The sequence below is a fragment of the Cebus imitator genome, unplaced genomic scaffold (genome assembly GCF_001604975.1).
Source record: "Cebus imitator isolate Cc_AM_T3 unplaced genomic scaffold, Cebus_imitator-1.0 Scaffold374, whole genome shotgun sequence".
Lineage (NCBI taxonomy): Eukaryota > Metazoa > Chordata > Mammalia > Primates > Cebidae > Cebus > Cebus imitator.
This window is the reverse complement of record NW_016107689.1, coordinates 737,347-753,195: the sequence shown is the minus strand read 5'-3', so window position 1 is coordinate 753,195 and position 15,849 is coordinate 737,347. Positions and strand designations below refer to the sequence as shown.

The following is a 15,849-nucleotide window of genomic DNA, read 5'->3' as shown; positions in this document are numbered from 1 at the left end:
ATAATCATTTCAAAATACAAGGTTTTTTTAAAGTCATTAGACTGGAATTAAAGAAAATAAAATAATGTAAGAGAAATAGAAATGAAGATTAAACAATTATAATTAATATTACTGTGAATATGTCAGAGACGCTTCTAAGAAATATTTTAGGTCAAGAGACTTGTAACTTTGAGTTTCAAAATTACAATTAATTTTCATGTTATTTAAACTTTTCTAAAAATAATATTTTAGAAATTTAACAAGATAAAATGCTTTGAAATCTATAAATATTTTACATATCAAGTCAAAGGAACTAAATGATGCACATAAAAATTATATGCACAAACTTTTCATTTGATACTAAGAAGCCCTTAGATAAAATTAAACCTAAATTCTGGGTAATAAATATAAAAAGTCAAAAGGTACACATAATACATAATAATAAAATATTACAGTCCTCAATCAATAATCAAAACTTTATGTAATATTGAAGCTGATGGGTTATTAAATTTAAAACAATAATTAGAAATCAATGCCCTCTCTTACACTATTATTTCTTGGAGTTCTGAAGCTGAATTTCATACAACATATAAAGTACACATAAAGTTACTTAAAAGAAGAACAATTATTTGGAAATATAAGATTATGTAATGCAATGCTTCTAAATAAATGATACAATTTTAAATTTTCTTGTAGCTTCATTTAAAAACATAAAAAGCACCCAGATAAAGTTAATTTTAATAATGTTTATTGTATAAAATATATTCAAAATATCATTTTCACATATAATTAAAATCATTAACAGAATATTTAATATTTTATACATATTTTTATTTTATGAAGATGATTCTCCACAGGCTCAAACAGCTAGGGAAAATTACAGGTTAAAACATGTTTTATATCTATCTTCTTTGGATAGATAATAAATTAATCATAGAAAATAAAAATTCCAGATTAGTCACACCCTACTCTGGAGGAAATCAAATGTTAACTCAAAGACCTATGTGGGTAAACAGAATTTTGGGTTTTGTTCTTAATGTGTAAGTGGCTGAGGTGGGGAAGAGAAGAAGGAGAGAACTTTCAGCAATTTGCAAAATATTAATATAATAAATGAGCTGACATCAGGGTAATTTGCCTTTCCTATTTGGTGCAAATAGTTATCATTTTTCAAATCAATGAGTGCCATTATCCTGACTAAATGTCTTTTTTGGAGGTAAAGTATAATATCGATAATTTTCAGATTTGCTCATACTAATATTTTGTCTAATTAAAGACATTTACCTTGTCTTCATGTAAAAATTTTAATATATATAATGGCATTTTAATATATATAATGCAACTTTGTGAAAAGTCCTTTTAGAAAACTTAGAGTGTCCCAGTCCTATTCAGGTCTAAGATATTATGCTATAATGAGCTTTTCAAATCTTTCTTCTAATATTTTGCTAAAGAAAGAAAGAAAACAAGCATACTACAATCTAGATTTTCTTGTTGGTTCTAATTCTATTAGTTTATTATTTTGCACTTTGTCTCTGAACAGATGTTCAACAATATTTTTAGTTTTATGGATTTATTTTGGCAAAATTTGTAATTTAAAATCATTTATTCACTAGAGTAGTATAAAAAGTGATGGTCTCATACATATTTTTGGATAATAATTTCTTGGCAATGGGAGACAATTTGCATCTTTAGCATGATACCACATATACCTAACTAGAATAACTAAATAAGCAACTCAAATAAGATCTTTAAGAAAAGCTTTCCAGGTATTCATTTATTGCAACTGTAACTTTTTGTTTAACATTTTTATATTGAGATGCATTCTTTATTAAGTGCATTTCAAGGAATTGATAATGTATATAAATTAATACTCGGTATTTGCATACTGATTTAAAGCTCTTGATGCAATTTATAGTTTATCTTCTTATTCAACAATTTATTAATTGACTAATTCTAGAAGTGGGTTTCATTGTGACCTACCATGAAGGTAAGGAAACAGACAAATGTATTGCTTGCTGCAAATCATTGTGTATGAGAGTTGCAACTTAAACTAACTGTCCGTCAATTGCATGTTTAATAAGGACCATATTTTTGGTTTGACGAATGTCAATGTGAGTGTTGGGCTTAATTTTGACTCAGGATAATTAATGTGGAATGATATTTTAGTAAGCTGGCCCATGTGCAGTTTCTTTTACTTAAGAAGATACAGTGCATAATGATTAATAGCAGGCAAATGACTATCTTTATTCTCCTGATTATCTTTCAAGTCAAATCATGATTATAATCTCATAAAATAACTAAATTGAAACTTATGAAACTTCCAATAGTTGACCATCTTTGACTTACAAAATATTAATTTCATATATTTCTACCTAATGTATGCTCTCTTTTCCTTCATGAAGTTTTCATGGTATTCTTTGCTTAGGATCACACTTTTTTCACCGATTCATATGTTTATTCAAGTATTAGCTCATTGGCTGTACTCTTACCCTAGAAAATCTCCCCTTTCTCCCATATCAAAACATATTATTTTCTTCTATTTTTAACCATTATTTTGGTCTTTATAAAATTATATTACTTACTTCCCTGTCATTATCTTTCATGAGATATGTTTTTACTTGCTTTTGAAATTCCATACTTTTTACAAAACCATTTTGTATGCAAATCTGGTAGGACAAGAACAGGTCTAGGGCATGAACAAAATGTTCTAGAAGATTACACTTACTACTCATATTTCACATTGCCTATGACATCAGCTTACATTCTAATTCTGGCCCAGCCAATTTACGTACCTAAGACACTTAGCATATATGAAACTTAATATGAACATTTATAACATGGGAACAATAAGAGGGTTTATTTTAAAGGACCATTGTGAAGATTATCTAAGGTAATGCATAGAACAGAACCTGGTCCATAGGTAAGTTCTTGTTAAATTGTAGTTAGTTTTTGATTCTTGGCACTTACACAATATATTTCTATTATACCTTTCAATGCACCGTATATAGAGAACTGAATGTATCATGTCAGAAATAAATTGGGCAAAATTTTACCAAGAGAACAAAAAGATAATTAAAAATCTGAGCTTTCAGAATTTGTCATAATTTGGAGTTATTTTCATTTCCTCTTTTCCCAATCTCTAAAGCCATGGCTGTTCTTGGTATATACTTTTACCTTTTAATTTATCTTTATCCCTTTCATAAATTTGTAAGGTCAGCGATAGGTCCCAGATAAAGACGTGTAAGTAAACAGCAACCAATGCAACAAATAAATGTTTTTCTTAGAATTTTAATTAAAATTAAAATTAAAATCTTTTCATTGTTATATTTAAAGAAAAAAATGAATATCCTCCATCAAGATTTATGAGTACATTAATGTAGTCCCTTTATTAGAAATATGCATTTATTTGTAAATGTATCTGTTTAAGATAAATTCAACAAAATTCATAATATTTGATATATGACTGATACTATGTGAGTGGCTTCCTATTTTTATAAAACAATTATAAAAGCTGGTGAAACATATCTTATTGGAAGCCCAACTTACAGAGCAAATATAAGTGGAGACATGTTCATTAAAAAGGGGGCAGACTGTTGAAGCCCTGCTCATTCAGTTTCCTGTACGTACTTATGTATAAGGTATTGTGATTCATTAAAAGTGTTTTGAAATACATACAGTGTACCTCTAGTCTTCTTAAGCCTTCATTCCCCAAAAGGAGACATTTGCAACATTTAGTCAGATGCGCATGTTTGATACAGAACGTCAAGCAGTAAAATAAAATATTCCTTATCCGAACACTGTAACCACATACGCCAGCAAGATAAACAGAAATTCTACACTTTGATATCAATCTTACTTCAGCAAATATGCTTATAAAGATATTCATACGCATATTACTAACAATATTCAGGACACCATGGTGTGCAAAAACTCAATAAGAGAATTTTTTCATGAAGAATACATAATAGACATAGAAACACATAATAGTTTGTCATGTGACAAACTCTTTGAGAACCTGAGGCCTATAATCCTGAAAATAAGCCCTGCAGATTAAGTATTAATATATTTTTTTCAAGGTTAAAAGCATGTAAGTGGCAAAGCCCGGATTCAGAATATTAGGTTTCCAAGCCCCCGCCCTTTATCCAGCCTTTATAAAATTCTATGATATTCTAAAATAAAGGCTTTACCTTAATACAAATCAATATCCACATGTATAATTATAAGCATGGATTGAATAAAATATATTTTGTTAGATTACTTAATTAACACTAAATGAATATTATTTTATTAGTAATGTGTTGTGAGTTAAAAATAAATCAATCTAAAAAAGTAATATACAGATCATATTAGTTTCCTAATGTTCTTTATGCTCCTGTAGACATAATCTATTTTTTTGAAGTATAACATAAATCTGGGTTTGTCATCTTGCATCTGAGTCTATTTTTGTTTGACATATTGTTAAAAGCACTTTAATTCTGGAAAATTCAAAACAATAACTTCTACAATCAATTTACTTTAATTTCCAGAATTAATCACAATCTCACTATGTGATCTTGACAGCATATCTTTTTCAACAATAATAAACTATTTGACTGACACATTCATGTCTTGAAAGAAGAAAATTGAGAATGGATTTGTTCATATCTGCATTACTTCACTGTTTTATTATCTGAGATATAGAGATGAGCTTATTTGATGTGAAACACTTTCCTATAATCATTATGGGTCAAAGGAAATTATGTATTCTGCCCCTACATTTTAAATGTGTTATTTCCTCAAATCAATTAAAAATCTCATTACTTTAGCAAAGAGTTTAGTAAGCTGATAACTCAACCACAGTTTTGCTCTCAGTAAAAAGAGGAAATACACAACTTTAGCAAATCATAATGTCTGACATTCAGTTAAAGAAAAAGTAAAGGAGGAAGAAAGAAATGTAGGCAGGGAGGGTGTGAATAATACAGAAGCAATGCTTTGACAACTTCTAACAAATGTACTTTTTGGAAATCAGCTGATCCATCAACAAGAATTTGTTTATTATGTAATATTATAACACCCTAAGAGGCAAGTGAACATACTTTTAGCCTGAGAAAATATTTTAATGTTCTCCAATATTTGGCAGTAATTTCCTGCAGTGTCCCTATTGATTGAGATAAAGCAATGCAAATAAAAGCTAATAATAATAAAGGCGGTTACCTTCTTCCTGAATCCGAACAACAACAAAAATCTATCTTTTTTTTTTTTTTTTTTTTTTTTAGGTAATTCAGACTATCAGTGCAGTGGATAGAGATGAATCCATAGAAGAGCACCATTTTTACTATAATCTATCGGTAGAAGACACTAACAATTCAAGTTTTACAATCATAGATAATCAAGGTAATGTCATTTGCTCATAATGAGTTTTGATATAGTTTTTTGACTCATGTTTGACTTCAGAGGAACTTATTGCATTGATTTTTATACTGTTCTTGCAACATAATAATGTTTTGAAATCAAGCAAAAGAGTAACAATGAAAATGGAAAACAAAATCCAATATTAAGTTCTAAAATATTGGCCCCATTTCTCACTGCATTTCTTCAAAGTAGAAGGAGCTTTTAAAATTTTCAATGGCTGTAAGCTCTTGTAAAGTCAGAATGACCCTGAAAATATAATTGCAGTTTTGACACCAAGGCTCCTTTCATATTCTCGTCTAACTGAGACCTCAATCTATGACTGACGAAGAAAATGATATTTCTCTTAGTTGCAGCCATGTTAGCGTGATTCATTCAAAAATATGTAGGGTTATTAATTAGGAGCTTAGAATATATGAAATTGGATTAAGACAGTTCTTATTCCTTCAAAACTAAATAATTTTTATCAATTTAAGAATAAAATATTCCAAAGAATATTATGTAAGAGCAGAGTTTATTTTATCTTTTTGTAGAGATGGATTAACTTTATATGAAACCACTCTGGTTTTTTTGTGTGTTTTTTTTTTCATTAGCTTCAGTAAGAAACATTTTTGTCATAATAAGGACTTTTATTTTTATTTATTTATTTTTTTTTGAGACAGAGTTTCACTCTTGTTACCCAGGCTGGAGTGCAATGGCGCGACCTCGGCTCACCGCAACCTCCGCCTCCTGGGTTCGGGCAATTCTCCTGCCTCAGCCTCCTGAGTAGCTGGGATTACAGGCACGCGCCACCAGGCCCAGCTGATTTTTTGTAGTTTTAGTAGAGACGGGGTTTCACCATGTTGACCAGGATGGTCTCGATTTCTTGACCTCGTGATCCACCCATCTTGGCCTCCCAAAGTGCTGGGATTACAGGATTGAGCCACCGCGCCCGGCCAGGACTTCTATTTTAATTTATTTATACCTCAAAGTTATGAAACACAGTTGGATATTACTCAAGTATCAGTAACCAAATACCTGCAGTGCTCCTTACAACTGAGGTTAAGATTTGTTCCAGAAGAGATCTTTCATGTGAGAGTAAATGCAACACATTTCTGTCTTTTTTCCCCTTTCAAATACCCCTGGGAAGGAAACTCAAAAATATTTCAGACAAAAGTCACAATTATCTGTTTCAAGCTCTTTGAGAAATTTCCAAACTGCTTTTCACAAAATTTAGCCATGTAAAAATGCTCAGATTCAGAGGTTACATGTATTTTTTAAAATATATATATATGTATTGTTTGAAAAAAATATATTTTTAAAAATTATATTTTTAAATACATATATTAATATAAATAAATCTAAACTGGAGTTTTTAAAAACATATATGTAAACATACATACATATGTAAGACATATATACTATATTTTAAAACTCCAGCTAAGATTCATTTATATTAATATAAAATAAATTACTGAGGCAAAATAAATACATTGAAGCATACAAAATTGATTTGTTTTAATGTTTGTGGTCACAAGTAATTTAATAAAATACATATTTAAAAAGCGTCAACTGTCTCTCACCTCTTAGATCTGCCTAGCAAATAAAATCACATGGGCTTTATAAATTTTCAGAGCCTGATAGTGAAATGTCTTTAAAAAAATGATTTGGGAAATGTCCTACTTAAGCATGCATTTCAAAAGGCTTTTATTTATTTTTCATTTATTGCCATTGTCTTCTAAAGTTTGTCTGATCATGACAGAAAATATTTTGAGGCATGGCAAAAAAAAAAAAAGTAAAGAGAAAGTACAGTTCTGAGGCACACAAAATTACAACAAAAAAAGTCATTTATGATATTCTGGGATTCACAGAAGAGTAATTGTACATGTGTTGAAGTGTTTATTGTTTGTTTTCATGAATCTTTTGAATAGACTCTCTAGGTAAATGAATCAGTCTGACTAAGTGTAATGATTTCAGAATTTTAAATACAAAATAGATTAATAACATCAAAATGATATGAAATATTCTAACAGGATATTGTCTACCAAGTGAAATTATTGTGTTTAACTAGAAAATGTATTATTTCAGATCATGTGCTTTGATAGATAACTTTAAATATCTTGTATATTTCCTGGATTTGTATAAATAATGGGTCCCAAGTATTAGAAAATAAACTGTGTCATGTGTAATTAATACAAATGAAGTCAGCCCTATCAGCATACATTTAATATTGGTAGTCCCTATAAATTATAGATATCTGATTAAAAAGCTGTTTTCTGTGTTACACATAGGTTTTATATATTTGTCAAAGACATTTTAGAACTGATTTAAGTAATTCAATAATAATATAAATACTTAAATAATTAAACAAGTAATATTAATTAAATATTTAACATTTAATAGTAATTTTACTACATAATTTGGATGATTCATCTGATTACATAGTTAGGGTTTATGTAATGTCAAAACACTAATAATTTAGTGTGGATGTTTTAGTTGTCTTCTCATTAGAAATTTCCCATCCTTTTCTTTGAACTTACTCCAACATGTCTCTATACTATTGTCTTGACTATATGTGACAATTACATACAAATTTCCCTTATGTAGTTGAAAAAATTACGCACATGGATTTTTGTTTTAGATAACACAGCTGTCATTTTGACTAATAGAACTGGTTTTAACCTACAAGGAGAGCCTGTCTTCTACATCTCCATCTTAATTGCCGACAATGGAACCCCGTCGCTTACAAGTACAAACACCCTTACTGTCCATGTCTGTGACTGTGATGACACTGGGAGCACACAGACCTGCCAGTACCAGGAACTTATGCTTTCCATGGGATTCAAGACAGAAGTCATAATTGCTGTTCTCATTTGCATTATGATAATATTTGGTAGGTAGTGCTGAACTGAACATATACTCATTTGTTTAAAATAACCTGATGAATATATAAAATAGTAAATTCTATTACAGCATTAGAATGTGGGTTTGTATGTATGTTTATTGCTTCTCTGAATGTAGTACAATTCCTAAACCAACTGTAGTAAATAGTGGATAAATATACGTAAGCTGCAAATCAGTGATCTTTGAATTGTATGAGGATGTGAGTGTGTGTGTGTACACATCTGTTTATGCATGTTCTTGACACATATATGTAACAATATATAATGTAACAATATAAAATAATAAAAATTAGTAATAATAATGGAGAGCTTATCTTGAGTCTTATTATACTCCAGGAGAGGCTCTTCAGTGTTTTATATGCACTATGCAATTTGATCCTCACAATAACCTTAAAGTAGTAACTATTATCACCTACATTTTATAGATTAAGAAATAGAAACTCAAGAAGCTATGCGCTTTATGAACGGTCATGAAGCTGGCAAATTATGTGCTAAGATTCCATGACCACAACACACTGTTATGCAACATTGTACTGCAACTGATTGCGCCCAAGGTGCATTAAAAAAATATAAAGCACAGTAAAATCTACTATCTTAGCAATTTTCAAATATAAAATCCATTATTATTAACTATAGTTACCATGCCGTAAAATAGATCTCTTGAATTTATTTTTAATGTCTAACTGAAATTTTGTGTCCTTTGACCAACGTCTCTTCATTCTCTTACCCTCTATCCTGCTGGTACTGTTCTACTCTCTACTTGTACGCAGTTTTGTTGTTGTTTTAGATTTCACAACCTGAGGTCTTGCAGTGTTTGTCTTTCTGTGCCTGGCTTCTTTCACTTAGTATAATGTTATCTAGTTTTATCTATGTTGTTGCAAATGTCAGAACTTCTTTCTTGCTTAAGGCTAAATAGCATTCATTGTGTCTATATGCTACATTTTCCTTATCCACTCATTCACTGATGGAAACTTAGGTTCCATCCATTCCATATCTTGGCTATTGTGAATAATGTTGTAAAGGACACGGAAGTGTGGATATCTCTTCAACAATTTTATTTATCAGTATGTAAGGTGATGAATATATTAAATTGATTTAATCATTCCACAATGTTTACATATATCAAATACCACATTGTATACTATCAATATATATGTTTTTGTCAATTAAAACTAAAAATAATTCTAAATCTTTTTGTGAATAGAAAGAACAGTAAATGTTAGACATGAGGCAGGTAAAAGAGAATGCCTTTTTAAGTCAAAGTACTAAACAGAAAGAAATCCCAGTAAAAGAGCTCTATTAATTTTTGTTTGCTTGTTTTATTCCACTGCTATAATTGTTTTTATAAGCAGATAATTTATATTCATTTCAAAGATGAGGCAGCTGAACTCCAAAAGGTTTTAATCGGGCTTTCAGGACTATAAATATTTATCTAGCATAAACTTTTCCTTTTTTTAACACCAAAATATATAATCTAAACTCTGCTCTTGCCTCCCTCAAAACTTCAAACCAAAAGCCAGTGAAACTACATTGAATAGTGAGAGCAAATGTATCAGCCACTGTTTCTGAAATGCCAAACTGACCACTCAAACTAGCATGGGATATGTTTCAGGACCTGCCTTGTCTTCACTCAACTTTTCTTTCTCAAGGCTTCAAACCCCATCCATTCCTCACTTACCTCCTACCATTATGCTTGTTTTGGACCTAGATTCAGTTTTTAAAATTACTTTTAATGATCTTTGATTATAAAATTGAATTCATAGCTTCATAGCTAGATGCCAGAAGCAAAGATCAGTAGTAAAAACATAATTTGGGGGAACTACAAATACTGAGCTACCTATAGTTACAGACTTAAACCAAGCCCGGAAAACCCACAAACAAGGGACAGCTTCCCAGTTAAAAATGTGGGTAAAATTTAACAGGTGGGAGTTATGGGTCAACTATTATAATAATGATTTCCTTTGCAATTCTGTAAATATTTATCTCTAATTCAGATAGAAAAGTATTTATTGGACTCCTTTGTATTTCAACCATATATATCATGCAAATTCTAAAGCACAATGCCTGAATGCAAACATGGTGACCTTATTTACTTAAGGAACACTGTTTTGGATATTTTAAATGCAAGTTTTATATAAATATTTTATGACTAACATATTTCTCTTTGTGATACTATTCATAACATGACTTCATGCTTGTTTCAAATCCTGCATGTAAAACTCTGAACAGCTACATAAGATCCTAGATTGGGTCTTGGTTGTCCTTGAAACCCACATACAAAGACACACACGCATATACACACACACTCCCACGCCCCACACACAGATTTTTATTTAAAATTAAAACAAAGTGTTCTGAATTTTTTCTGTTTCTACATGATGTTAAAATTATCTTATATAATAAATATTAATTCTAGACAAACGTGTTAGGATTCAAATGCATGGTAGTTTGGAATTTCTGAAATTTATGTGATACCATAGAGCACAGGTTCTAAACCAACTTTCTAATTTTGCCTATTTTTGTATTGTCTTTATAATTGATACAAATTGAACATATTTATGGGGTACAGTGTATTGTTTCAATACCTGTACATATTGTATAATGCTTGTCAGCATAATTAGCATATTAATCACTTAAAACATTTAGCTTTACTTTGTGGTGATAACATTCAAATTTATCTCTTCTACCTATTTTGAAATAAATTATTATTAGCTATAGTCACCCTACGGTGTATTAGAACACCAGAACTTACTCCTCCTCTCCCACTGTACTTCGTAACAACTGAATAACCTCTTTTCACCTCCACTCCCCTGTCCCCTATCCAAGCCTTCGTACCTACCAGTGTATCCTCTACTTGTATGAAATCAACTTTTTTAGATTCCACATATAAGTGAGATCATGCAGTGCTTGTCTTTCTGTGCCTAGCTTATTTTACTTAATATGATGTCTGGCAGGTTCATCCATGTTTCTGTCAATGACAGCACTTCACTGTTGGTGGCTGAGCAGTATCTCATTGTATCTCTTAACTGTGTCTTTCTAGGGATGTCATTTAACATTTGTGTGCTTCAGTTTTCTCATCTATAATCGGAAATAATAACATAATGGCCTTCACAAGAAAAAAATCAACCAATAAATATAAAGCTTTTAGAACAATGCCAGATCTATACTTTGTAGGTAATACATATTAACTTAGAAAATAATTATGCCATGGAATTTTGCTTCAGTAAGGAATATCAAACTTATGTTGTTCTGAGCTACTATTAATATGAAACATTGGCCACTAAAGTTGACAAATGCATTCAGGTTGCAAACTTTTATCATTGTACTTTATTCTATTTTAATATGTGAGAAAAATAGATTTTGAATGTTAAATTGTTCATCATTTAAAATAGTTCACTATAGTTTTGTGGTTTTCTTTGTCTCTAAGTCGTCAGGCAGAAAAATCGTGCTACTTTCTTTTGTCATTTTGCAAGTCCCTTTGGCAAATTTTCAATAACAAATGTATCCTTTTGCCTTATAATCATGAAGTTTAAGCACTCATCTTGAGCTTGAAATGAGAGCAAAGACTGTAAAGTTTATAATATTCTTTACTGTTTATTGATATTCTGATATGCTTTCTTCATCAGGGTTTATTTTTTTGACTTTGGGCTTAAAACAACGAAGGAAACAGATTCTATTTCCTGAGAAAAGTGAAGATTTCAGAGAGAATATATTCCGATATGATGATGAAGGGGGTGGAGAAGAAGATACAGAGGCCTTCGATATAGCAGAGCTGAGGAGTGGCACCATAATGCGGGAACGCAAGACTAGGAAAAGCACCAGCGCGGAGATCAGGAGCCTGTACCGACAGTCTCTGCAAGTTGGCCCCGACAGTGCCATATTCAGGAAGTTCATTCTGGAAAAGCTCGAAGAAGCTAATACTGATCCGTGCGCTCCTCCTTTTGATTCCCTCCAGACTTACGCTTTTGAGGGAACAGGGTCATTAGCTGGATCCCTGAGCTCCTTAGAATCAGCAGTCTCTGATCAGGATGAAGGCTATGATTACCTTAACGAGTTGGGACCTCGCTTTAAAAGATTAGCATGCATGTTTGGTTCTGCAGTGCAGTCAAATAATTAGGGCTTTTTAACATCAAAATTTTTTTAAGTGCTAATGTGTATTCAAACCAAATGGTAGTCTTGGTAAAGAGTTTTGTGTCCTGGCTTTTTGGCCAGGAAAGCCCTAGTCTACAGAGGTTTGTGATTTCCCTGGAGTAAATACCCAATGGTTATTTTAAGCTACCTACATGCTGTCATCGAACAGAGATGTGGGAAGAGATGTAAACAACCAACTCACGCAACAGTACAAGCCAGCTCTAGCATATGACCAAAATATTCCTCTATTATTTTTCAATGTCATCTAATGCAAATGTTCAAAATTTTTAAATGGTAAATGTGAGAAAGGCACTGAATTATCTTAGTGTTGTTTTATTTACCCAATTTTCTTCCTTCACAGTGTAAGAATAACATGTTTATGTGGCTAAGTTCCTGATACTATATGGAGATGAACTTTAACACCTAGGATAATGTGGGTGATTACATGTTTGAAAACATTTAACTTATATGAAAAGCAGGCTTCTGGCTAACATTCCATGGTTCATTCTAGTTTGATATTTTAAAACCTTTACCAAGAGCACTCTGGAAAACTGATTTCAGATTTAAACAGATACTTGGTATATATTAATTAATCAGAGTTATATAGTATAAATTTGTATTTTTTTATATTACAACTTTGTATAAAAAGGGAAAATATATTTAGGAGTTTGTCATAGATTATCTTCATATGCAACTCAGAACACATTCTTATCATGACAAAATAAAATAGCACAATACGAGTCAATATTTACTCATAATTAAATGCAAAATTTATGAAATTGGTGGAAAGTGTGGAAAAAATGAGGTGACTTTTTATACCTACTAAAAATGATTTAGACAAGTTAAAGGAATACTGGATTCATACTTCAATTACTATTAACTCTATTATGATCAACTGAATTGACTGTTACAAGTAAAAGAATAAAACATCACTCAATTCTCAGTATTTCCTTTTCTGTTAAGAGCTCAGAAAATGACTGATGCTTCAGTGTCATTTTTATATTTCTGAATATAAAATTAGGTGCTATAGATGTGTTTATTGTAGCCTTAAGGAAATCAATGCTAAGCTGTTGGGCATACAGCTTTATGGTAACATTAGATAACAAGATAATAAAACACTTTAATTTTAATCGACCTTTTAAGAATGATCTTTATTATTATATCGAAATCAAGGTGGACTTCAAAATTTATAGTTTGAACAAGAAGAGAGTGTTAAATACAAAGTTCTTAAAATTGATTCATATGATCAATTTTTTATTAATAGCATGTGAAACTGAGCTGAACCAAATTGGCCATATGTGTTTAAATCAAATAATTTGAGTAATTTTGAACTATGGATGGAGTAGTTACATGGTTATATTTTTTCTTGGTACTTTGAAATTTAAACATCTATATCACATGATAAAGAAAGTTTTTCATCAATCTGAAACAGGCATCATTAGGTTGGTGACACAAATATGATCACTTCACAAAAGCATGACAAAATCAGATTTCAAGTAAAATAATTTAGGAAGATTTTAAAAGTAGATGAGAACACATAAGATGTAGTTAACCCTTATGCATTGACATCATTATTTACTTTGGAAAGAGTAAAAATACCAAACAAGAGAAAATTTAAAAGAGCAAAAATTTGCAAGTCAAATAGAAATGTACAAATTGAAAGAACATTTATATTTCTATCATATTGACATGAAAATTGAAAATGTAAAAAAGAATGCTGAGTGTTCTTGGCAGAAAACTAGAAATTATGATACACAACAGATGGAGTAATCCGTGGAATATAGACTATTAAAAGGAAATAAGACTTTCTGGGGATCACAGAACTTTTATATGAATAAAAGTCTTATAAACAATGAATAAATTTGGATGAACAACTCATTAAAATGCATATTAATGGAATACCTATACAAATAGTTTTAACATTTGTGTCCAGTGACAGGAAAAAGATATATTAATCTAGATCCTGGTTGAGTTGATGATAAGATTGCCAATCATAAGATACACAGGAAAAGCACAGACACAATTTCACATCTGTTTGGTAGTCTAAAATATGTTCCTTTTAACCACATCAAAAGATACTGATTTTAGTAGAGAAGTTGCAACTTTCTAGAAATTATACCTTGTAATATTTTCAAGAACTATTTTATGTTTTTTCCAGTCACATGAGTGTTGCAAGAACACACCTCTTAAGCTAACAGCATTACATTAAGAATTTACTTTTGTAAACTTTAATAAAGTCTAAAATATTTATGAAAATAGCACAGCTTCCCAGTAATACCCACAGTACTTAATTATCCCCCTCAGTTTGACTCACAGCTTTGTATGTAAGCTTTAAATTGTTAATGTTAAATATAAGAAAATTAAGACCAGTGCTTGTGCGTGAGCCTAACAGACCTGTGTTTAAATTAGTTGCTTTCAATTAAACGAACATATAATATTTGCTAAACTTATTAGTCTTTCCAGACCTCACTTTGTAATCTGTAAAATGAGGTTCAACCAACCTATTTCACATGGTTGTTATGAAGAATTAATAATAAGATAACGTAAAACCAGCAGCACCAACAGTGCCTGACAAAATGTAACTGCTCAATAAACAACAATGGACTATTATAACAACACCTGATGTTATTCTGTTGGAACACATGGTCTGTTTCTTTCCCAACTCTGGGTGATCTCCACAGCACAATGACAATAAAAATTAACTTCCTCACATTCCCCATAAGTCATGAACTTTCCCATCCCTACTTACTTCTGCAGTTTCTCCCTTTTCCTCTCTCCACCTCAGTTACTAAAGCAGTCTTCCTTTAGACACTTCTATGTTCTGTTACCTCACTTCATTCAGGTCTGTGATCAGCTGCAACTTCCTTAGAAAGACCACTGCGGCTTCCAGCGACTCTGGCTTTGTCTTGCTTTGTATTAAATTACTCAGCTACCTGGTATTATTGTTGTCTTTATTCCTTATTCAATTATAACCTTCAGTGGGCAGGAAATTGTCAGTTTTGTTCCTTTCTCATTTTCCAAAATGTTTATACCACATAGAAAGTGACCAATAAATATTTCTGGAATGAATGTAGTAATGAATCCAATCTATTTTACTTAGTCATTTGTAGAAGTTCTTTTGGTTTCCATTGATTATTTTTACAGGTTATTAACGTGGAATTAATGTGTTTTTCAAAATGGGTTAGTGCTGAGTAGTTACTGGATACAGTAAAGATTTTTCAAAATCTTTCTAAAAATTACATGATTTTGGCATTTATCTTTGATATACCTGGAGGAAAAAACAGTTGATGAAGTTATACTGTTCAACCAAAACAGGTTATTTAATGATGGCCATAGAAAGTCTCATTTGAATAAATTTTCACAAAGTGTAAGAAATATGAACTTATGCATCATGCGTAAGAATCCTACTTCATATTTTAAAGTAGAACTTGGTAACAGATGCATAACAGAGCTCTCAGGGCTACTCAAAACC

At 30.9% G+C, this 15,849-nt stretch overlaps 1 protein-coding gene across 4 annotated transcripts in view; it reads left to right on the top strand.

The window, feature by feature from the left end:
• The window catches only part of CDH19 (cadherin 19), a 93,245-nt gene extending 77,795 nt beyond the window's left edge, over positions 1-15,450 (top strand). The window contains exons 10-12 of one of the 4 annotated variants that reach the window (XR_001818709.2): positions 5,232-5,349; positions 8,013-8,236; positions 11,873-12,363. Coding sequence is in view for 3 of the 4 variants with exons in the window: in XM_017507363.2 (XP_017362852.1) it covers positions 5,232-5,349; positions 7,985-8,236; positions 11,873-12,363 (861 nt within the window). In the remaining variant the exon portion in view is untranslated. Of the gene's footprint in view, positions 1-5,231; positions 5,350-7,984; positions 8,239-11,872 lie in introns of those variants that run through there. The other 3 variants (XM_017507364.2, XM_017507363.2, XM_037730981.1) reach the window with 3 other exon arrangements.
• The last annotated feature ends 399 nt before the right edge of the window (positions 15,451-15,849 follow it).